This window comes from Lutzomyia longipalpis, chromosome 1, assembly GCF_024334085.1.
Source record: "Lutzomyia longipalpis isolate SR_M1_2022 chromosome 1, ASM2433408v1".
In the NCBI taxonomy this organism is placed as follows: Eukaryota; Metazoa; Arthropoda; class Insecta; order Diptera; family Psychodidae; genus Lutzomyia; species Lutzomyia longipalpis.
Window position 1 is genome coordinate 31,054,362 of NC_074707.1, and position 24,609 is coordinate 31,078,970.

General features: G+C 31.5%; 1 protein-coding gene and 1 long non-coding RNA gene across 4 annotated transcripts; one reads left to right on the forward strand and one right to left on the reverse strand.

The window, feature by feature from the left end:
* Positions 1-22: 22 nt before the first annotated feature.
* On the forward strand, positions 23-24,553 carry LOC129797858 (uncharacterized). Of its 3 annotated transcripts, none has more exons than XM_055840712.1 (7): positions 23-478; positions 12,144-12,254; positions 12,363-12,502; positions 12,721-12,952; positions 13,080-13,811; positions 16,167-17,180; positions 23,118-24,553. In XM_055840712.1, the coding sequence occupies exons 1-7, from the start codon at positions 356-358 to the stop codon at positions 23,889-23,891; spliced, it is 3,126 nt and encodes a 1,041-aa protein (XP_055696687.1). In that variant the 5' UTR covers positions 23-355; the 3' UTR covers positions 23,892-24,553. The 3 variants fall into 3 exon arrangements, with proteins under 3 accessions (XP_055696687.1, XP_055696688.1, XP_055696689.1); XM_055840713.1 differs by having other exon boundaries at positions 12,724-12,952; XM_055840714.1 differs by lacking the exon at positions 23-478 and adding an exon at positions 6,726-8,206.
* LOC129785931 (uncharacterized) lies at positions 1,709-2,604 on the reverse strand. The gene is made up of 2 exons (XR_008750069.1): positions 1,987-2,604; positions 1,709-1,907 (listed from the first exon to the last, which is right to left on the reverse strand). It is a non-coding gene; the product is annotated as an uncharacterized LOC129785931 (long non-coding RNA).
* Positions 24,554-24,609: the final 56 nt, after the last annotated feature.

Here is a 24,609-nt window from a genome sequence, read left to right on the forward strand (position 1 = left end):
CTATCAGTGGCATGTACTTTGAATGGCATACTCGTACGACATGTGTCGGATGTAGATCCGCAACTGGGACTCTCATTTTCTACTAAAAATTTCGTGAAAAAATCAGTGTGTCCGTGTACTTTGCATTTTTACAGTGAATGCCCGTGAATGTGACACGACAGGAGTGTGGAAAGTGCGTGAAAATTTGTGTTATCGTGAGTGCTTTGTCCCAGATGCATGAAATTCCAATTTCTCATGGGTGTATGACAGATTGACGTCACAGAGAAGTCTGGTAAATTATTTTGTGATGTGTTGGGAAATCCTAGTGAAAACAGTTTAGAAAGTCGTCGGATTTGCAGAATTGTGCGTATTTAAAATGGAGAGTGCACTCCTGGATACGGAGGAGCTACAGAATGGAATGCATGCCTTATCTTCCAACAACAATAATTGTGGAAAAGCAAAGTCTTCGAGGTCACTTCCCTTATTTTACGATGACGAGGTGAGTTTCATTCCTTTTGCAATATTTAAGCATGTCTGCGGGCGAAAGAAGGTAAATTGAGACAAAAAAGACGCATACAGTAACCTTCAGCAACATTAAGAGTATATTAAAACTCTTGTTCCAATTTCTCTACACTTTTTCTCTCGAATCTGTGTCAAATTTGGATGATTGTCCAAGTTTATAATCAATATCCACCAAAACTTAATTTACATGGCAACAAAACCAAAACCCGTCTCTTTTTAGTAAATAAGAAAGAAACCCATTTATACTACAATATTTTTCAACAGGTCGACGTCCACACGACAATGTGGAAGAATATTTACGACGTGCAAGAAGATAGTATATGTAAATATGTACATAATAATATGTAGTATATATGATCTTGAGACGATTAGCAAAATGATTCACACTCTTTGAGTCAGGCTATTGGTTCCATTCCATCTTTGCTTTATAGGCCAGCTGAGAAGTAAAATAACTTTTAAATAAAGTCGGCCTAGCCAAATTTTGCACCATTTGATTCAAAGAATTATAAGAAACCTTTTTATACTTACTGGAGTGCTCTAAAACTTATGCTTGTTTCAGAAACGAGGATTAAAAAAAGTACTTCCTACATGAGATAATGCAGACCCCATAAAGAGTGTCCATGGACAATCCAATGGATTGTCCATGGATTCGTCCCATGTGTCCCATGGAAATTTCTTGTTTTTTTCTTATATTCTGTCCTACGACAAAATAAGACATCCTCAAAGACATTTTCATGACTTCCGAGTCTTGCTTTCGTACGACAGATTTTGGACAGATCATAGGACTTGTCACTTATTTCCGGTTAGGATTTGTCCAATGTTTACAAAATTTTTTATTGGACACGTCAGGGGACAGTCCATGGACAGCCTATACAAAGAACATAGGACATATCCAGTGTTTAGAAAATTTTTAGAAGACGAGTCAGTGGACAATCCATATGAATAGCATAGGACAGATCCGTGTAGAGTAAAAATCTAGCAGACACCTCAGAGGACAATCCATGGGACAGTCTATACAAAGAGCATAAGACATATCCAGTGTGCAAAATTTTCAGTGGATACATCAATGGACAGTCCATACGAATAGCATAGGACAGGTCCGTATTTAGAAAAGTTCTAGCGGACGCGTCGTAGGACATTTCATACGAATAGCTTAGGATATGTCCAATTTTTTTCTATTTTTTTTTTTACTAAAAAACGCTTTGAATTAATTTTTTATTTTTTTATTTAAAAATTATATATATAAATCTTACATGTATGATACTTTGTCCTTCGGCGGTTGAACTCTGACGTCCTGGGTCTTTGAGATGTTCTGCAACTCCTGTATTCCAAGACACGGGATGCTCTGCAATTTCTGTTTTCCAAGACACGGGATGCTCTCCTACTTCTGTTTTCCAAGGCACGGTCTGAAAAGACAAATAATTTTATGAATATTAAGTAAAATCTTCAAAATAAAATGAGATATAATCAATCAATGATAAGTACCTTTTCTTTTCTCCATTCCCTTCGTCATAAATGCTGATAGTTCTCTTTGGCGAGCTTTTGTAACGTGGGAGTATCCGTAAGATAGTTGTCCGGGAACGCCGGGAACATGTAGCTGTAAGAATATTACAGAATATAAGAAAAAAACAAGAAAAGTCCATGGGACACATGGGACGAATCCATTGACAATCCATTGGGTTGTCCATGGACACTCTTTTTGGGGAGCCTGGGAGAGTCCGGAGAATAGAAGTTGTCCGGGAACATGTAGCATGAAAAGACAAATCAATGAATAATAATGGAATAATAGAAAAATTTGTCAAATATTACATACATAATATTTACTACTACTACCCCGACTACTTCTACTACATACTACTGCTACTACTACTGCTATTACTACTACTACTACTACTATTTACAGAAGAGCGCTCTTTAATTAAAATACTTCTCTTTTTACCTGCTTTTATTCGAAAAAAATCTCTCACCTGGACTTGTCGAAACACGTAACCTGTAAAAAAGAAAATTTCTATTTTCGCGTACAATTATATAAATTGCAACTTAATTTCTTATACACATCGTTTAACTATATCCTAATTAGTGTATAATGTACTTACTTTGCTATTTTTCTAACGTAAACTTTCCTCTGAAATTCCTTTGGACTAGCATAGGACGTTTGAATTAGATGTGCTAAGATAAATCGTAAGATTAAACGTTCGACCATCGTTGGACATATCTCAAACAAATGTCCAATAATAAACCAATGGACTGGCATTGGATATGTCCAATTAGAATGTCCTATAAATTTTCCTTCGACTAGCATTGGATGTCTGATTAAAGTGTCCTGAGGTAAACTGTAGGATTAAACATTAGACTATGGTTGAATATATCTCAATCGAATGTCCAATGGTAATCTATTGGACTGGCATTAGATACGTCCAATTAGAATGTCCTATGAAATTACCTTGGAGTAGCATTGGACGTTTGATTATGGTGTCCTAACATACATCGTAGGATTAAACATTAAACTACTGTTAGACATATCACAATCGAATGTCCAATGATAATCCATTGGACTGGCATTGGAAACGTTCAATTAGAATGTCCTATGAAATTACCTTGGAGTAGCATTGGACGTTTGATTATGGTGTCCTTACATAAATCGTAGGATTAAACATTAGACTATGGTTGAATATATCTCAATCGAATTTCCAATGGTAATCTATTGGACTGGCATTAGATACGTCCAATTAGAATGTCCTATGAAATTACCTTGGAGTAGCATTGGACGTTTGATTATGGTGTCCTAACATACATCGTAGGATTAAACATTAAACTACTGTTAGACATATCACAATCGAATGTCCAATGATAATCCATTGGACTGGCATTGGAAACGTTCAATTAGAATGTCCTATGAAATTACCTTGGAGTAGCATTGGACGTTTGATTATGGTGTCCTAACATAAATCGTAGGATTAAACATTAGACTATGGTTGAATATATCTCAATCGAATGTCCAATGGTAATCTATTGGACTGGCATTAGATACGTCCAATTAGAATGTCCTATGAAATTACCTTGGAGTAGCATTGGACGTTTGATTATGGTGTCCTAACATACATCGTAGGATTAAACATTAAACTACTGTTAGACATATCACAATCGAATGTCCAATGATAATCCATTGGACTGGCATTGGAAACGTTCAATTAGAATGTCCTATGAAATTACCTTGGAGTAGCATTGGACGTTTGATTATGGTGTCCTAACATAAATCGTAGGATTAAACATTAAACTACTGTTAGACATATCACAATCGAATGTCCAATGATAATCCATTGGACTGGCATTGGAAACGTTCAATGTAAACGGAAATTGGACTCATATAGGACAAGTGAAGGACACGTCCCAAGAAAAATCATTAGACTAGATATAAGACTGTAATTGGACATATCCCAAACGAATGTCCAATGATAATCCTTTGGACTTTCATTGGATATGTTCGCTGAAAAAAGATCACATTGGATTGCTGTTAGACATGTCCATAGACATGTCTACAATAATAGGACAACTCTTTATGGGGGAAATAATAAGTAAACACACATTATTTCACAAAAAAAAAATCCCCACAAAAATGAAAATATTTACTCGAAAATTATCAACTGTCAAATCATACTTTTTCGGAACACGAAGTTCAGCGACGTCGCATGTTCGTTCAATGGCTTCGATGGCTTCTATGGAAAAATGTATGAAAAATTTTTCAAACGCATTTTCTGAAATGAGCATAAGTTTTAGAGCATGCACGTAAATATTAAAATAATTATTATATTTTTATGAATCAAATGGTGCAAAATTTAGCTAGGCCGAATTTATTTAAAAGTTTGGGGTCATTTTCCGCTAATTCTACTGGCCTATTAATAAAGATTTAGTTCTGACGATGTAACAAACGTACAGTAAGAAGAACAATTTGGCCCCCACATGCGATCTAACGTACCCAGTACCCAAGTACAGTACACCGTGCAATTCAGTTCATGGCAATGGAATTTAGTAACCGTGTCGTGTAGTGTAGGGGGTTTCTTTGAGACCTCCTACATGAGTGCGATCATTGTAAAAGAAGCGCCAGTGGAACTAAAAGTCTCCAAAAAGATATATAAATACAGAGGAGCTTCAAGTAAGGAACACAATGACGGGCAACTTTTTCCATGAATTTTGAAGAAGTTCTTCCTGCAATTTTCTGGAAATATATGATTCAGTATCAACATTATCAATTTACTTTATATATTACATAGAATACATAATGTAATTAAAACGGGTTGATAAATAAGTATTCTTAAATTCTAATATAATCTCTCCTATAAACAATTTTATGTTATTCAGCACATTACGCGTTAAACTGCTTTAGTTAAAAAAAAGATAGCTACCAAGCAAAATTATAGTTTTATCATTTTGTCTACTCTTCATTTTATTAAATACAAAGGCAGTGTAGAAATAAATCTAGCCCCCGGGCAAACGTGAGTTACTTTCATTTGAACGTAATAGTAAGTCATATAGTTTCCAGACCAGAAGATTCTATTCTAACTTATCGATCGTATATCTAAAACGTGCTAAAATTGTTCATGAATGTAACTTCTTTTGGGACTTTCCCAACGTTTTCCACGTTCTTCACCTTAGTTTCTTATATTCTGTCTTCTAGACATTTTTAGCTGGAGCAACAAAATGAATACTATACAGTGATGTTTCTTTAAATAACTTGGACATGTTAAAATACCTACCTACCCTTCTTTTCTGACCTTTGTGGCTCAATGAATAACAGAATTTGACTTTTGTCCAAAAATTCAGAGTCCGAATGATGATTAATCCATTTTTCCTTTTTATATCTATTCATGGTAAGAATGTGTCACCAGGTTACGAACATAAGGTTAGTCAGGTACAAAAATCACAGAAGATGAGTCTAATCTAAATCACTGAAATGGATCTTCCAATCCTTTATTGCTTTTCAAAGTTAAGCAAATCTATTTCGTATTTTCCCATCTTTACTTCAATGGCAAAATGAAAATCTGTTTGTTTTCTCTTGAATATTCAATGATTCTTATCATTTCCTGTACATTACATATCTGAATTGAATCTTTAAATGATATTATGAATAGACTTTGCTCGTAGCTCCTACTGACTACATATATTAAAATTATTTTTAGAAATAAATATAGGATAAAAAGTAAAAAAAAATATGCTTAGTTTTTTTCAAATAGACTTTTTACATTCGTTATTTTCTGTACACCCTATTTATCTCACTTTTTTAGCTGAAAATTACTGGGTATACAAAAAGCAATTTGTAAGCATTTTTAATGTAATAAAAAAGAAACATCTTTATTCAGTTATTGCTTTCAAATTTTTCAAAATATGCCTAAAATTTAATGTAATTTGCAAAAGAAATAAAAAAAAATCCATTTATAAATTTTCTTGCAATATCACAAAAGCATTATATTTTCTGGCAACCACCGACCCCACCGACCGAATCGCTTCACATTTTTTAAATTGTTATTTTTACTTAATAAATACATTTATATACTTTATAATATATAAATGAAAAACAATGGAAGTATATACCTAATATTTATACATACCTACCTAAATTATATACATATATGCGTGTACGAAAATTCACTGAAAGTATCATATTTTATATAGGTGTCTGTCTCTGTGTGAACGCGAAGCGTGGGGACTCTGGTATAGAAGTTCTGCTCAATGCTCACTAACTCTAGCAAACGAACCGTGTCATGAATCGAAACTCAGCTTTTAGCAATCGCAATGCATGAGTCAGACGTTGATGGTCGGTCGCGATGAACGTATTTTTTCGCTACAAATTTCATTCTCCGGAGAGAATTGTGTAGTAGTGAATAGAAAGGTGTGTGAACATAAATATAGTTATTCAATATACAAAATAAAATATATAAAATAAATTTTATTTTATTGATTACATACCAATGTGCACATGGTGTTAACCCAAAATTGGATTTTTTTTACAAAGTGTGAATATTAGCTATCTATTTAATTTAATTTATAGTTCAAATAACCAATAAGAGAAAAAAAATTGCAATAGATAATTAAATAATTAAATTGCAAAAACGAATTTCATCAATTTCATGAATGGATTAAATAAATTAATGATAGTGTGAAAAAAAATTAAAAAGGGTGAAATCTGTTGCAATACCGTAAAGTGGATAACCAAGTATTTATATTTTGTGTATAATATTTAATTATTAAATAGTGCAGGCTCTCCAACAGAAAAATTCGATTTTAAAGAAATTTTTACATAAAATCGCTCTTACATGTACGCATTAAAAATCAAAGGGTTGCGCATTTCACTTTTTATTATCTTGAGAAAATAAATACATACATCTTATGTAGTCTGTTGAGTGAACCTTGTGTAATATAAATTCAACCTTGCAAATATTTGGATTTCAAGAGTGTCCAAAAGCTGCAACCCGTAAAACAAATTTGAAACACCAAGTTTTGCGTGAAAATTCTAAAAATTTTCAGAATCGGATGTTCAATTAAGTTCAAATTATGGTAAAGTTAATTCAATGAAACTAGTGTATGGACGAAAAAACAAAGCTGATGAGTATTCAGGTATAGAGAATCAAGTGAGAAATTTTCTGTTTCATAGCATTTATGTTTTAAATCTAATCCAGGGATTTTTTTTTAAATTCAAGATAATTCCTATTTAGAATCTTTTTGTGAAGAAGGCAAAGCGTTCTAAAAATAATATGATTTCCTTGAATGAATGAGGAAGACATTCTTGAAAATCCATTTACTTGTTCAAATAGGATGAGAATTTGATGTTCATAAAATTTTTTAAAAATTTCCGCTTCAGTAGATTTTATTTCTGGAAATTCTTTTGCCTTTATAGCCATAACAATCCGTTTGTTGTCATAAAAGAATTTAAAGTTTCAACTGAATGAATTCAGAATAATCTTGTCTCTTTTATCAGCACATTTCTTGGAGTCAATTCCAAGAGGAACTAGATTTTTTCTTGTGTAAAAAAACTATTTTAAAATATATTTAGGGAAAATCACACCACTTGTAAAAATTATACATTTTCTATAAACTTTATATAAAAGCATTTATTTCCAATATCGCTGAAAAAACCAGCAACTCATCCATAGCTAAAGAAATTTATTGAAAATTGAAAATTCAGTTTCAATGAGTGATTTAGTTAATTCCTTTATTAACTCAACCATCCAAATGTTAATGTTCTTTGGTGTTTTTTTTTCCAACGAAATGGTTGGAAGATTGTTCAGACAAATTCTCTTTTATGGGTTGTGTGGAAATTAGTGTCATTAAAATTCTCAGTTTGGTATAAGGAAAACCCAAAAAAAAGTTCTTTTTGTTTTAAGTTATTAAATTTAACAATAAAAAAATGTTGCCAATGAGGAAAAACGTGCAAATCTGTTGGAGGAAACTGTGAGCATTATGTTTGAATGAATTTGAGAATTTCCATGTTTGCAATAACATGTAGGTACTCTAGAAGATATTCGGAATTCTCATTTTCATTCAAATCTTTACGAATAACATAAATTTTTGGTGAAAAACTTAAAGTATCCAGATAAAATTTTCCACAAGCGTGTTTTAAAGATTATTTGTAAAATCGTGATGGAAAAATTGGATTACTATGGTCGACCGGCCTACCTGTTGCACTTTGTGGTCTTCTAAAGAAGAAACGGTAAGAAAGGGATTTGCGGTGAAGGTACAGAATTATTCTTTTAAGCTTTACAATTTAGTAAACTAAACATTTTCATTTCCTACCACCCTTGACATTGAGAATTCTCTTAGAAATCGTTTTAAACTGAACAAACATTTCCTTTTGCTGTGATAAAAGGGCTAATGTTTTCTTTTTTTTATCATGACAATGGTCGGTCTTCATTCACAAGTAAATATTGTTTAAACTCAATTCAATATAATTTTAAATGAATGCAATTTAGATCTTAAAATTTTGAGCTTTTGACTAAAGAATTCGACGCAATATGATACGAAAGAATGATATGAAATACAGAATCTAATCTCCAAAATAATATTGAGATAAATTTTATTTTTGTAATGATAATTGTGAAAAGCTTTCTAAAGATTATTTTTGATGTTAATGTGCAACTGGGAACATTTTTTTTGTAAAAAAAAAGAAATTAAAAAAGAACATAAATCCGGAAGGCTATACTATTATGAGCTTGAACTGTGAAATTTTAATTGTAAGACATTGTTCGTCAACTGAATTATGTACCTATATATACTTCCTCAAATATATGGATAGGTACACAACAATGTGTTAAAGATTAAGCATAAACACTAGAGAAGAAAATTCTGAGAAAAACAAATTTACCATGGGTGCAATATGAAGTTTTGTTTGCAAAATTGTCTTAAAGTTCGTGAGTAGAGTATATTTTGTTATTATAGCATTGAAGAAATATTTTTTTTCATAATTATACATACCATTATACATAAAATGATGTAAGGCAAGATGAGCAAATTAAAAAGACAACCAGTGAATTTTATGCACTGATTGAATTCATTGTTGACTACTCATACTTAAATTAAATTATAGATAAATGTATTATTTATTCTTCTATAACTGGATTCTTTTGCACGTCTTCAGCAATCAGACACACAGGTGGAAGAATATGCCACACAGCAAATATGAAGTACAATGCTCTGATAATTTTAAAAATGGTAGAAGAATATAAGGTTTAAGAGGTGCGAGCAAGTGTGTTGAATTTTTCTTAATTGCCAACCATCTCATCATCATTCATATAGACATTAAAAAAAGTAAATTTTAATTATTTATATAATTTGCAAGGATAACTCCGTTACATTTCTCTTATGCTTTTTGGTCAAATAATAAGAGCAGATATATTAATATAATCATAATTATTATACATTACACATATCATTGCATTGCTGGTGGTTTCAGCATCAGATTATGGTAATCGGAAGTTAAGACAGTTTTATAACTTCTACGCGCCAATTTGCCACGGTACCTACACCGTTGAGGGCACATTGTGCTGCGCGCAATGCACACACGTGTTACGTAAATCACATTTTGCAAATAGACAAGGGTTTGGGAGGTGGTGAAGTTGGTGGTGCGGTGACTTACAAGGATTTATGTAGTTTGTTTCGATAATCAATTCATCAGTCCATCACAACTCAATAGTTCTGCATCAAGGTGAGAAAAATGAGCAAAAGGAAATACAGTGGGGCTTCAATTAGTGACTATTTTAATGTATTTATAAAACAAAGAATTTAATTATAATTTTTGAATACAGAGAAAGATACCCTCCAATGCATTTGCTAGTTAAAATCCCTGGCTATTTTATTCTATTTATTGTTCTCTTTGCAAATGGAGAAAATCGAAAAAAAAAACTATTAATTTATTTGAAAAAATATTTAAAAATTCCTTAAAAAAATATATAAACTCTACATCAACTGACTTTAGTCAGTTTGATTGTAATAGTTTGTCTATATGATGACATCATTGTTTTTATTTTTGGGTAAATGTTTTTTTTTTTTCAATTTCTTCTGCTGATCCCAATGATAAAAAAAAATCGGAAGTTAATTTGGCCATTACGAGTTTCTTATTTGTTTTTTCGAATAAGGAGTTTTTCCATAAAGGAATGAATAAACTCCTTTATCGTAAGAAGAAAAAAAAACTTCAACGCACCCACTCTCTTTTTCACTCAAGTACGGTAAATCTTTCTATTGCATCCCTTCACATTGATTTACTTTTTTCTTGTTCTGTCTCGGTGTGTCTAATATAAAAGCTTATGAACAAAAAGTTGTTTTTCATTAAATTGAGAAATAGTGAAATCGAGCACCTGTCGGTTGGAGTCTCACTCATACGTTCGTAGACATTGTGCCTCAATCAGAGAATGAAATTACCGGAAAGAGGAAATTGAACAATTTAATGCAAAAAAGTGTCTGTGTCACAAAAATTGTATGTGATTCGGTCCATTAATTGTATTTACTTTGCTATGCAATACTTTTCATTTGGGTTCGCGCGTATACATTAGTCTTCCTAAACGTTATATGTATGAATACATAAATTATTTCCAAGTGTGCAGGTATCGAAAGCTTCTGAATTTCCACCTGAAATGGGAATGTCTAATGTGACATTCAGGTATTCTAGCAGAAGGTAGTTGAAGATATTTTTTTTATGCATGTCCTACCACACTTTGAATTCCTTTTAGATGGTACGAGATAGCAAAAGAAAATTGAATATGGAAGTTAAAGGGAATCAAATAAAATTCGCTGACGTGCATGAAATTTTCCATAACTTTCTTTGTGACGTTGCCAAATAAATATCTCTTTAGCCAATTTATACATGGTTACTTTGAGCAAAAAGGGATTGTTTGATTTATGTATTTCTTATAGAAATAAATACTGTGAGTATATAAGAAAAACTAAAACCACAACCCTTGAAATAAGATATATAACATATAAGGTTAAATTACAACAATATTCATTTCCATCTAATTATTTTAATATTCCCAAGAGATTTTTTTTTTCGTCTACCTATTGGAAGGTCGCGAAAAAAAATTGCCAAATGTGAGGTAATTTTGTTGTCTCTTTATGTGAATTTCGTAGAATATTATTTGATGATAAAATAGATAAATACAGTGAGACTTCAAAGAACAAGTCGAAAAATCAGATATGATTTTAAATTAGAAGATAAAATGACGTGCCTTATTCAATTAAAGACAAAATAATAATCCAAACATAAAAAGTATCACAAATATATATAATTACTACAGTTATTATTCGAATCTTCACTGTATATACCGTATTTTATGTATATACGATGAAATATACATAAAATCAAATTCTAATACAATAACTGTGTATAAGAATTGAGAAGCCAAAAATAATTTAATATTTAACAACTTGCACGTGAAATAACTCATGCATATTTGACAATACTATATATTTATTTTATATTACATGCATACTAAAAGTCTATTGATCAAACATCTCAGTCAAGTTAACTATTTGAGCCAAGAGTTCTTCTAAATTATCCTTGATGGATTTTTGCATAAAAAAAGAGATGGTAAAGGAAAATAGTATACAAAGCTATATAAGGTCTCCAATCGCGTTTTGTTCAGGCGATTAGTTTCTCGAATCGCGTTGTTTTATTCGGATTTAACTTTTGGGTAGAAATCAATTTTTCCATTTAAATGTATTTGGTCTTTGTTATCTGTTAATGGGCAAAAATCCGCAACCCCTTTTCATTGCTTCTTGCCACATTATATGTATGTTTACATAGAAATACGGATTAATTTGTAAAATAGAGGAAGCATAAACGAAGATGTGACTGATAAAAGTTCGATAAACGATTTTTTAGTCAGATATGTTTATTTCACCATTAAGGGGGGATAAATGTATAATAAATGGGTTTTCTGTTGACAATATCGAACAATAGGACATGAAGCAATATACTTCCAGTATTTTATATTTTGCCATGTAAAGCGACATTTTATCGTGAAAAAAAAAAGAGATTCTAAAGAAAAAAAAATTCTTGAAATATGTATGAAAAAGAAGGTTGAATTTTTATGTTGTGTTGTATGTAAAAGAAGGGAAAAGTTGATGTAAAAACTTTTTTTTATCTTTCTTTTCAGGGCGAACTGTCCACTTTAGGAGCAAGAGTAAGCCAAATGGAGTGTATGCCACTGAGATCACCCCCAGGACATTATCACTATCACGTCACAGATCAAACTAAGTCATTGCAGGTACATCCTCTTACTAACAGTTTTTTTTACAAGATTTATTCACAATTTTAACGATGTTTTGAGTCCAAGATTAATAAAAAATTAAATAAATTTACATTATAATTGCAGGAATTGCAGAATGAAGTCGGAGCTTTACTGGAATTTCGTGATTTGGTTATTGAAACCTTTCCTGATCTCAAACATAAAATGGCTTCATCGTCAGCATCTAGTACAATTACTGGCCTGCCATCGTCTTCATTGGCATCAAGGTAAAATAAAATTTTAATTATTCCTCTTTATTATTAATTATAAGGAATGATTGCTGACGTATTCACAAAACAAGTCAAAAGAACATGTTTTCATTCAAATAAAAAGTTCTGTGAAGTATTGAAGGAGCTAAATTTAGAAGTTAGGCCTTCATGACAGTGTGGTGGAAAATGGATTATTTATTGGAGAAATGTTTGTATTTAATGTATTTCCAAACTAGAAGAACTGAGTGGGAACCGGGGATACGTGTTCGACGGAAATTAACCCAAAAAGAAAATGCAGAAATGTCATCGTCGTCTCTGATAAGGAGTAGAAGCAACTCCCATAGTGGGAAGAAAGAACCAAAGAGTGGTGAGGGGAATGGCAGCGTTATTCAGGATTCAGGGTTTTCAACTGAGACAAATTCTTCGAAAGAAACACACAGTGCTTCTTCGACAAATGGTGCTATGCAGGTCAGTGACATACACACATCATATTTATTGTATATAAATAGTGTAGTATATTATATTTTCTCTTTCACATAATTTAATGTTTTTTGAAATTATGAATAAACAAAAGAGATTGAAATTTAATTGGCAGGGAGTTAATGTATCAAATACATCACAACGCATGACTATAGATAGCGACAATGAATTGTGGAATTTATTGGATGTTTTACAAAAGAAGAGCAATCGCCTTCGCGATGAAGTTGAGCATTTGCAGCAATTAGAAAAGGAACGATATAAAACAACAAATATTCCGCATAGTTTCCAAAAGCAACTCGATCGAGTGGGAAAGGAAGATGTTCAGTTGCTGCGTAAGGAACGGGATCGACTGTTGGACAAATTGGTTGAGATGGAGGCGGAAAATGTTTTTGAGCGCCGAAGATCAACAAACTTGGAAGATCAAATAAATTCGCTAACTTTGGCGAAGCAAGAATTGGAGAAGCAACTCACGATGGCACTCAATCAGAAGATTGAACTTAATTCACGAATTAAGGAATTGCATCAACAATTTGAATCATCCAAACAGTCACGTGGAAATTTTATTCGAAATTTTACAATATCTGATACGGGCATGACTAATACAATGCATAAGAGTAGCAATTATAGCACACACCATGGTGCCTCTTCTTCCGGTACTGTAGCGCTAGCGAATAAGCTTGTAAGAAGTGATGGGATGTTTCTTGGACGGCTGGATGGACTAGTCAGCACACCCAATAGACTGAATAAAGTGAGATTAGCTGATTCTAAAAAGATCGAAGCAATTCTGCTCGAGAATAATGTTGTTGAACTACAGAGGCATTTACTAACACTCACCGTTCAAAATCAGGTTAGTTTTGCATGCTTTTTTATTTATTTATTTTTTTTACTTTTACCAATCCCACTTCTTTTGACGCCATCCTTGAATTATTTAGTTTTTGTTTTAAATTAATTATTCATAAAGAGTCTTTAGATGGAATTAAAGAAACTTTTTATCCCCCCCCCTGCTATTTGATAAAGTTTTGTAAGTTTTATTGAAAGGAATTTTATGCTTTTTCACATTTTTTTTTAAACAATATTTGCACAAAATTTCACAAAGAAAATATTTTTCGTGGAAAGAATTTCCTTTGATTGCCAGAATGATCCTCAAGACGACAATATAATATGTATATTTTATTACATTTCACGTATTTCATTGTTATTTTCTCTCTTTCGTGCAATTTCGCGCTAAGTTTTTTATATGAGCGTAATTATTGAACATCTGACGCTTTCTAAATTTATTATCATACTATTGAACATACTACTTAGGCATATATATACATATGTGTAAGCATAGTATATGAATGAAGATACATGTACGAATTAAAAACACATTTTCATCTTTCAATGTGTATGGAGAAATAAATATGAGAATTGTATTGTGTTGTACAGAAGTAGCTCGACTCCATTCAATTGATATACCATTATAAAATGCATTTCAAAGAGTAAAAGACTACCTACTATAAGAAAAAGGTATTAAAGCACAATTAGTTGGTATACCACAATCGTGGCATACCAAGTATTGTAATCGTCGGAAAAACCGACCACCTCAGATCGGGCTCAAACTTGGTATGAGCACGTTTTAGACATCCCACATTACGAAAATGGTGGTGGAAAATTTTTGATCCGGCCGGCCTGCCGGCCCGGACTCCACATTTTGCCTTATAACTCAAGAGCGGTAACCGATAGAGACTTCCGGTTTGAAGTTTTCTATAGAAATGTGGGTGTAAAATTTCATTTTTTCGCATTTTCAAAATCCAAGATGGCCGCCGTCCGCCATTTTGAAATACCGTCGATCAGTTCCCTTAAAGCTAGAGATCTGAAATTTTAGTATGTTGTAGAGCTCAGTGAGATGTTTTCATCAACAAATCATACTTGAAAATCGGTCAAGCGGTTTAGCAAATATGGCGGCCTAAAGCAAAAAGTGTTTTTTCGATATAACTCGAGAACGGCTTGACCGATTTTGACCATCTTGGTATCAAATGAAAGGTATTGAGAAGCCCTACAACTATCTAGAACATTCCAAGTTCCAAAAATGGCCGCAAGAGGCGCTAAAAACAAAAACAAAAATTGCCTAACTTTAAGGGGCTATATCTCCCAACATCTGTTATCGTTTTCCTTTAAATTTTGATATGTTGTAGCCTGACTCAATATCTTTCATCAGTCCAAAAATGAAGAAATTCTATGTCACCGTTTAGAAGATATAGCCATTTGAAAAATTCTTGAATTTTAAAAGTTCTAAGAGTTATATCTCTTGAACGGATTGTCCGATTTTGCTCAATTTGGTATCAAATTAAAGGTTTTGCAATTCTCTACAACTTTCTGGAACATCAGAAACCTCTAAAACCATTCCTTGAGGACAAAAAGTCCAAAAAACTATTTTGGTAGAACAAAAATCCGCAATTTTGTGTTCTGGAGGTGACCTTGAAATGTATCGAAATATATGTCAGATTATAGCTTATTTCAATACCTTTCCAAAACTAGTCAAGAAATTTCTGTATGTGCAATAGAACTTGAGATATAACCATTTTTGTCTTTCGAATTGATGAATTTCATAAAAAAAAATCAACTTTGCCTACTAATACTACTTAAAAATTAAATTACAACGCATAGACTGACCCATCCGCGTTGTGGTATACCAACTCTTATAACTGGACGCGTTATGATTGACTTTTTTTTCTGTATATTACATGTACTTTGGAATATGTGACTAAAAATAGCACGAAGTTTAGTGAGCTTTTTTTTTCTTTCATTCAACACAGAGTGTAGGAAAACCATAGAAATTTGAAGAAAAGAGGAATATTTTAGTTTATATATCATTTACTTTTATGCTTTCTTTCAGTAATTTCCTGAAAATGTTATATAACAACGATCTTCTCTTTGCTTTCTCCTATAATCCTTTAAAGTGCGCAGTTTAAATGTACAATTTTTTTTAGAACAATACAAAAAGTAAATTTCGTATTACAAAATGATTTAAAAAAAAATGCAGTAACTAAACAATTTAGAAATTTAATGCTACAATTGCCCTAAATTATTCCGTATAATTTAATTGAAGACTGAAAGACTCACAGTAACTTTTTAAGCATTTTTAGGCGTTTCATGTCAAGAAAAAATTGAAGAAAAATTAATAAAAAGAACCTACTTTTTTTTTTTACTTCTCTTATAGGTATTACAACAGAAATTAGATCATGCAACTCGATCAAAAATCCAATTTATAAAACGACTGGATAAGGCAAAGGAGGACATTGATGATTTGAAATTTCAATTGGAAGAGAAAAATATTGAATTTGAGGGCACAAGAGCGCAACTTCGTGTATTGGAATCAAAAACATCAACAAGAATGGATGGTAGTCCCGAAAATGGTAGACCGCTTTTTAGATTGTCCCCAACACGTGATTCAATTATCAGGCAATCGCAAATTTCAACACCAAGTATGAAGGCGATGGTGCCACTGGCTATGGATGAAATAATGCAACACAGTAGTAGTACGGAATCGGCACAAGATCAGTCTGAGCAAAATCGTGCCTTGCCAGAAACACCAAAGAAACGTCCTAGTCGCATTCCATTGGCAGGTGCAAAGGCAAATGCAGCACCTAAACCACCAACTGGACGTAGCAATAGCAACAATAATGGGAAGTTAAGTCCATCCGGGCCTCCGTCCAATCGTAGTTTAACAAATAAAAGTATAAGTAGTCTCATGGGGCGCTCTGGGCCGAGTTCGGTGAAGAAAGAGCACAATAATTCATCACCAAGCCTCCATAGACCTGATTCGGCGCAAAGTTGGCGGAAAGATTCGTCATTAACTGCAAATAATCGTAGCTCATCGATACCAATATCGGCAAAGTCGTCGTCAACTCCGTCCGCGGGAAAACCTCTCCATTCACCATTACCCAAAGCAAAGAGAGATACAGTAACGGCAAAGACACGCAATCTGGATTCTCTAAGTGCGAAAGCATCGTCTGTCTCACCAGTCACATCGTCGCCCACAGTCACAACAGCACCAACGATACCACCAAGTACCATCTCACCGCATATATATAAATCATCGTCGAAGAAAGATCTTAATTCAAGCTATGTGGCATCACCACAGAGCCGAATGAAACCATCCTCAGTTCCAGTCCGACGAATTTCCAGCAGTGGTGCAAGAAATGGCGACACACAAGATTATGAGAATGGAAAGGTACGCAACCTACGTTCGAGTTTTTGGAATTGGTTCAAAAGCTAATTTTGTGTTTATGTGTGTTTCTCACTTAACTCGAAAATTTTTTGTTTTAAGTTTTTCATGGACAATGCTATTAAATTTATATCAATTTCGCTACAATCCGCGTATTGTAAATAAATTGTTACTACATTAATGTGTGTATTTACTATACACATTCTTTTATTTCCTTTTTTTCTTTTAATTTAAATTCTTACAATGTCAATAGTATTGCAGAAAACACAATATAATGCAATACTATTTGAGACATTACAGAGGAAAATAATCTTAATATAATAAATGATAAATTCAACTATACCTAATAGGTACCAACATTCAGTCGAAATTTTTAAATTTACTTGTAAATAACTAGTAAACTACACGTGTGATATTTATATACCTACTATATATATGAAAAAAAATGAAACTTTATGAAGTTACATATATTAAATTTAATTAATGAATTATATATTAGCTATATACATATTTTAATATTTTTTTGGAAGAAAAAATAATTGTGATTTCATTTAGTAGTTTCAATTTAATCTCAAATGATGAGTTGATGATTAAAATTTTAATTTTTTTTTAAAGACATGTGAATATGGAGTAGATACAAAAAAAACATCTTAACACATTCATCGGTACAAATATATAATTTTATACATTTACCAGCGCACTGGTTATGTGATGCATGATCAGAAAAAGTAATTTATATATCATGTGTTTTTTTCCAACTGATGTTTATTTAATTTTCTCACTCTCACAGATTTAATCCAACCGTTTACATTTTTTCAAGGGTTGTTGATTTAAATCCTTTCAACTGTAGGGGAGACCGGGGTAAAAATAGTCAATTTGCGTAAATCCTTATCTGCAGGATTCCCCAAGGGCAAGAAAATTTCCTCGATAGGTCATTCTTATAGGAAATTTCCTGGCCTACAACTTTGTCTCAGGCCACTTTTCTGTATCTCCACGGGAAATATGAGTTTTCGAGCTTTTCCTAAACCCTTCCGCTTCTGACTTTTTTTAAACGCGGCGGGTAAATATAGTCACCAGTTGGCTAAATAAAGTCGGTCGAATTTTCCGACATTTCCAATGATTTTCCAACTGAGAGATTGATAGTAGTTGATAGCTAAACTTCTCACCTTTTGATCCGCGACAAGGAATTTCACTTTTATACGCACTAAAACAGAGAATTTTACGATTTTCTCAAACACGCCATTTTGCAACAAATGAATAGAAAATATGCCAAAAATTTCGATCTCCCATATGATTTACATGGGATGACTAGATCTACCCCAAGGGGTATGTTTTGATTCAAAAAATTGTAGAGAAAAATCATTAAAAGTTATTGAAGAATACACCTTGGCAACATTTTCTGCACTAATCCAGCTAGTGAGAAAAATTATCAGATGGGAAAACTGCTGAAGGAAATGTTCGGAAAACGCGTTTTTCTCAATACGCAAAAGTTTGGGAAATGGGCCAAAAATCTATTTTCTTTTTTAACTCCCAAAGTACTGATCACATAACCTCCAAATTACTGTCAAAAATTATAGGTTGTTAGGGTTTTGCACCCTAATTTTTTCCGATTTTTCCGATTTATATTTTGGGAGAAATTGGCATTTGAAAATTCCAAAATGACATTTTTGAATTAATTCATTTTTTTTTAATTCTTAGTGAAATTATTTAGATCATGTGCTTTCTTCTTCAGCATCTTTATGATTTCCTTCCGAACTGAAAGGCATTAAAAAAAATTAGGAAACATAAAAAAAAATAATAATATCCTCTGGCAGATTCATCTCATCAAGATCTGCAATGAGGAGTTCGCATTCGGTGGTCAGCTGTCTAGCCGTCACCGAATATGAACTCCTCATTGTCTTGAGGTCATTCAACGTCGCCTTAGACTGGGTAATTGCTGCTTGCATCGTTGACGTTTCTTTCTCAAATGATCTTAAAATCAAAATGTGAAAATTAATCGAGTAGCCCTCATTAGAGTACACAAATAACCTAACTTTTCTTCTTCTATAACAAAAAACCTTAAATTTTCTGCAGAGTGCAGAATGTTGATTTTTTTCTAAAAATTTAAAGGTAATTTCTGATGATTTTTGAATAATTTTGGGTGTAAGAATAACTTCCATCTCTCAAGAGTTTCTCTCAAGAGATTTGTGTATTTGTGGGTGGTGCAAACATCACACATGCTAGTAAAATTGCTTTCCGCCGAAAGAAGTACACCTACAAAGAAGTTGTGCCTCTCTGACCTCCTCCTTCTATTCGCGCATCGTGTTGATGCAGTTTTCTATTTGTATAAATATGTAAAATTTCGTTTAAAAAATTTCTTTCCTTAACATTGGCCATGCGCAATGTTTGAACCACCCACAATTGAACAATCTCCAAAATGTCTTGACAGACATGAATGTTTTCTTTTGAAAAAAATAAAATCATCAATAAAATTAATGTTCAAAAAAAAGTTGTAAATAATGAATTATTTGATGCCTCAATGAAAACTCCAAAAGGAGTTTATTCATTTTGAGGTTCACGCGACAACATTTTTTTTTGTTCTCAAATTCAAAGAATAAAAGCGCCATAAATGTGTCGATGAATGTGTTAAGAAAATAATCTTTTAGAAGAAAATATTAATTTTGATCATCTCAGTGATTGGTCAGAGTTGAAAGTCAGACAAAATTAGTGTATTCTGGAATGATTTTTTTGTTTTTGAATTTATTAGAGATTATTAGATCTTATTTTGCATTTATCTCTCAAAATTTGAGGAATGAAAATTAGTGAATTCACATCCTTTGGGCTCATTTTTTTTCAATTCAATTCATTATTTAATTTAATTTTTCTGGGCAAACGAGGTCACAAATTCAGATTATTAGTAGAAAATCATTTGAAGACACTTAATAATTTTATTAAAAAATAAATAAAAGAAAATGCATAAAAATCTCTAATGAATAATCCGCAATTTGCTAATAACAATTCATGTTTTTTTTTGCCATTTTGACCGTCAGTAATACTTTTTTTTTTTAATTTTCTATCTTAATGCACGTTCTGTCTTTTTTTCATCTCTCTATAAATTGTGCAAATCTAACACTTTGATTAAAAAAAGAAAATTCATTGCTACAATGACAATTACAATAATTCACAAGCAAATTATTTTACCTATAAAACACCTATCTAATAGCAAAAATAAAAGGAATTTACAAAAAAAAATGTGAAGTATAAAAATTAAATAGGATTTATTTCATAATTTAAAGGAGAAAAAAAAGTTTTCGGTTTAAATCTTGGTTTAAAAAAAATGAAAGAGGAGAAAATGTTTGAAAAGAAAAAGTATAAAAATACAGAATTCGTGTTTTTTGGAGAAAATTCGGTTTTCAGAAAGTATTTAGAAATTAGAGAATTACATAGTATGGACTTTGAAGGACATCGCAGGGCGCTACATTCGACGGGATTTGTATCCAACTATTCCGACCATCAGGATTGAGGTCTACTTGTACTTTCTCCTGTTTCGTAAGTCCTTCTCCCAAATTTTGTTGATTGTTTATGCCTTTTTTTTTAGAACATTTTGCTGGCTTTTGTAGAAATTCATTAAAAAGGGGTTTTTTTATTTATTTTTTTCATCTTAGTTATCATAGTTTAATTTTCATTTGCACCTAATCGTAAAATTAGTTACATTTTATTGAAACAATCCCAAATTAAACACTAATACTCATTTCTAATACATTAATTAACTATAACATGACAACTTGACAATATAATATTTAGAAAAAAATTTGTTGGGAATTAACTAAAGAAAGTACTTCCTTTGTTAAAAGTTTTATTCTTGAAATGTTAAAATTTTAGCAATTTAAAAAAGCAAATTAATTCCTCAGAAGAAATAAAATTACACAAAATGTCTTTCTTGTCTGTAAATGAATCCTAAAAATATCCTGCAAACATTAAAATATATAGCATGACATCCCTGATGAAAAATCACAGAACCGAAAGCTTCACAAAAAATGCAAAAAAAACGAAGATAAACAATTTTTAATGCCAAATGTCTTCACAAAAATGGCATAAATGTGATTTAATCTTAACTGATTGGGAGCTTTTGGATAAGACTGCTTTTTATAAAAAAAAAAGTTTCATCTGTAATGCAAAACTCTACTGTTTATTAAAAAGAAATCATTCCTCTATCATGTGCACCTCTCTTTATTTTATGAATCTTTTTATATACAAAGTGTTTATTCAGCAAGTTTTTTGTTGTATTTCCAAGTAGAAAGTGAATCTTTATTATTTATTACTTTTCATACCTCTTTTAGGTATGATTTTTTTCAACATTTTGTTTTTTATTGGCTCATTGAAAATAAAAGAAAATGTCGTTTCATGCATTTTTATTTAAAATTTGTTACAAAACTGTTTTTAAATTTTTAAGTAGCATGTATTGATTGTCATTTTAGGCATCTAAAAATCAGTCTAATTAGTTAGATTTGCGAAAGAATTCATGAAAAAATTAGATTTTTTCTCATTTTGATTGTAGTTTTTAATTTATTCATTAAATTACATATCCATCCTATGGCCAAACATCGTAAATTTTAAATGATTGCATTTTCCTGATTTTCATCGTAAATCATACAAAGTTACATATTTCAAAAAAGAAAAAACACGCACAAAATAATTTAAATAATATTTTACCAACATATGGATAAAATCATGTACGTTTTTCCAAGATTTTTGTATTAATTAAAATATAATTCTCTTCTTTAATTTGAATATAAAAAAAAATTATCATTCAAAAAAAACTTTGCGAAATAAATTCTTTTTCCTTTATCAGCAATAAACTTTTTGATAACTACAAATTTCTACCTACATACTTTCTCTGTTTTTTCTGTGACGGCTATCTCAATTAAATCTGTTGCATAATATTGCAAACAAAATGACTATTCCTATATATACATATAATAAAGTAGGTAATAAATTAAAGAATTTATAACCCGAATAAAATTCTTAAGAAATGCAATTGCTATGAATTATGATAGTTCATTAATGAAGAATACATAATTGATTAAAATAAATTAAATCTAAAAAAAATTTGGCAACTTTTGTATACAGAAAGTGACAAGGTTTTATCTTGAGAAATATTTATTGCACACAACTACTTATACCTACATAACTCTATAATTTACCTTTGTGTAAATTCCAAAGCCACATTTCACACGTTATTCATTTTTCATTAAAAAAAATACATTTCAGAATTTATATTGCAAAATCACGTGTAAATAGCATGCGCTTACCAAAGAGCTAAAAGAGAGCAATCCTGAAATTTTATCCTTTCTTCCTTAAAAAAAAAATGAATCCCTCGAATGTAAGCTAATTCCTTGAAATTCTAATTAACAAACCTTGTTTAGTTCAAATGATTTAATTTTTTCACGGAGAATTTTAATTGATTTCTGGATATAAGAAAACTGAATACCTATTACCTATAAATTTAGTATGTATGTGAAAAAAATTAACACACAAAAAACTCACTGATGAAATTTATGATTTATTCGAATTGTATTGAAAGACTTTTTCAAAATTATGTAAAACTAAAAAAAAAGTAAATTATACACTTTATTAGATAGAGGGTACCTATATATAATTAAAATTTAGTAATGTATAATGGGATGGATTGTATTGCCGGGTGTTTTATTTAGTGTGGAGGACATATATTGTGAAGAAGGTTGTCTTTATTATTACAATAGTTTATTAATTAATTATTCCCTCACAATGAAAAGAAAAATTTACATTTTTTTTTATTTTCTTTACCTTGTTTTGCTCATCATTTTGTCGGTTTTAACATGAAATAGCGCCGCATGTTGGAAAAATATTTCCTATCCAATTTAATGCCAATTTTTTTTGTTTCTTTTTTCTTTCTTTCTTGCCCCTCCCGTCCAAAATTTGCAGTCAAAGTTGATGATGAGTGGTGGTGTCAGAGGTGTAGAAGAACAAATGGCGGAGAAGGTTGCAGGAAGTGACAATGGGGGTGATTTTAGAGGTTCACGCGACCTCATCCGTGAATACCTGATGAAGACGAAAGTACAACAACCCCCGCCAATTTTTCAAACACCCTTCGAAACATTCACCACAAATCCCATGCCGAATTTGGATATGGTATACCGCTACCACATTGTCGTGGATGACGATAGCAATGTGTACAAGGAGAAGAATCGCGACATGGAAGTCAAGTACTATGATGATAATTATTCAATTGATCTACTGAATTCTCAGTGCAAAGCTGAGGATGAAAGCAGCAATAGGATGGGATTTGAGAGGCTTTCCCCACATCACAATAAACTCTGTGACTCCTCGGAGGATACTCAGGATGAGCATGAGGTGGTCAAGAGTTCACGCATTGACGGTACATGTCGACTTATTGGGAAGGTCAATCCGAATATTCTGAAGACATGGGAACAATTGAAGGGCGGAGGAAATGGCACAACAGACGGTGAGAAATCACAGCAGCGGATCTTCTATAAAACACAACGAATCCCCTCTGCGAAGCAATCTTCCAGCAGTATCTTCTACGACAGCATTGAGACTATCGTGTCGGATGTTGATGAATCTACAGCTCCAGCTGCCGGAGAGATGATGGCTGAATGCGATGATTCTCTTCTACTTGATGATGATAAAAAGCACTCCAACTGCTGGTCCATTGGAAGTGAGAAAAATATATCATAAAGAAATTAAACTTTTTCTATTAATACACCACACACACACACATTTATATATTAATATAAAATAATCATTCCACAATCCTGGCGAAGCTATATTTATATACCTACATAAAACAAATAAATTAAATTAAATAAAATAAGATAGATTGCGATATATTCAAACAATTTTTACATTACACAAAGATATTAATAAATTAATTTAAAAAAAATTAAAAAAGAAAAGAAGATACATTTAAATAATGTTCTGTGATATGCATTATTTTTGTCTGAACTACTAATTTTCTTTTAATTGAAAAGAATAAAAATAAAAAAAACACAAACGAGCAATGTTAAAAAAAAACTTATCAAAATTTAAATTTCATGTGATTGTACAGATTGTACATTTATTTATTTCATTAAAAAATGCGAGATTTAGAAGACTTTTTTTTTAAATACAGGAATAGGGTCTCAAATTTGAACATTATAAAGTGCATTCAATAAAATTTAAAACATTTATTGCAAAACAATGTACGAACAAAAAAGGATATTTTATTAAAATATTATGTAATGAAAAAAATATTATATAAAGACATATTCCTGATATATATAAAGTTAATAGGTAATATATAAAATAATTTAAGAAAAAGAATTTAATGTAGATAATGTAATATAAATTGAGCAAAATTATTTATGTTTTTTATGGAATTGAAGTTTTTCTTACTAATCGGTGGTGCATAAATGTG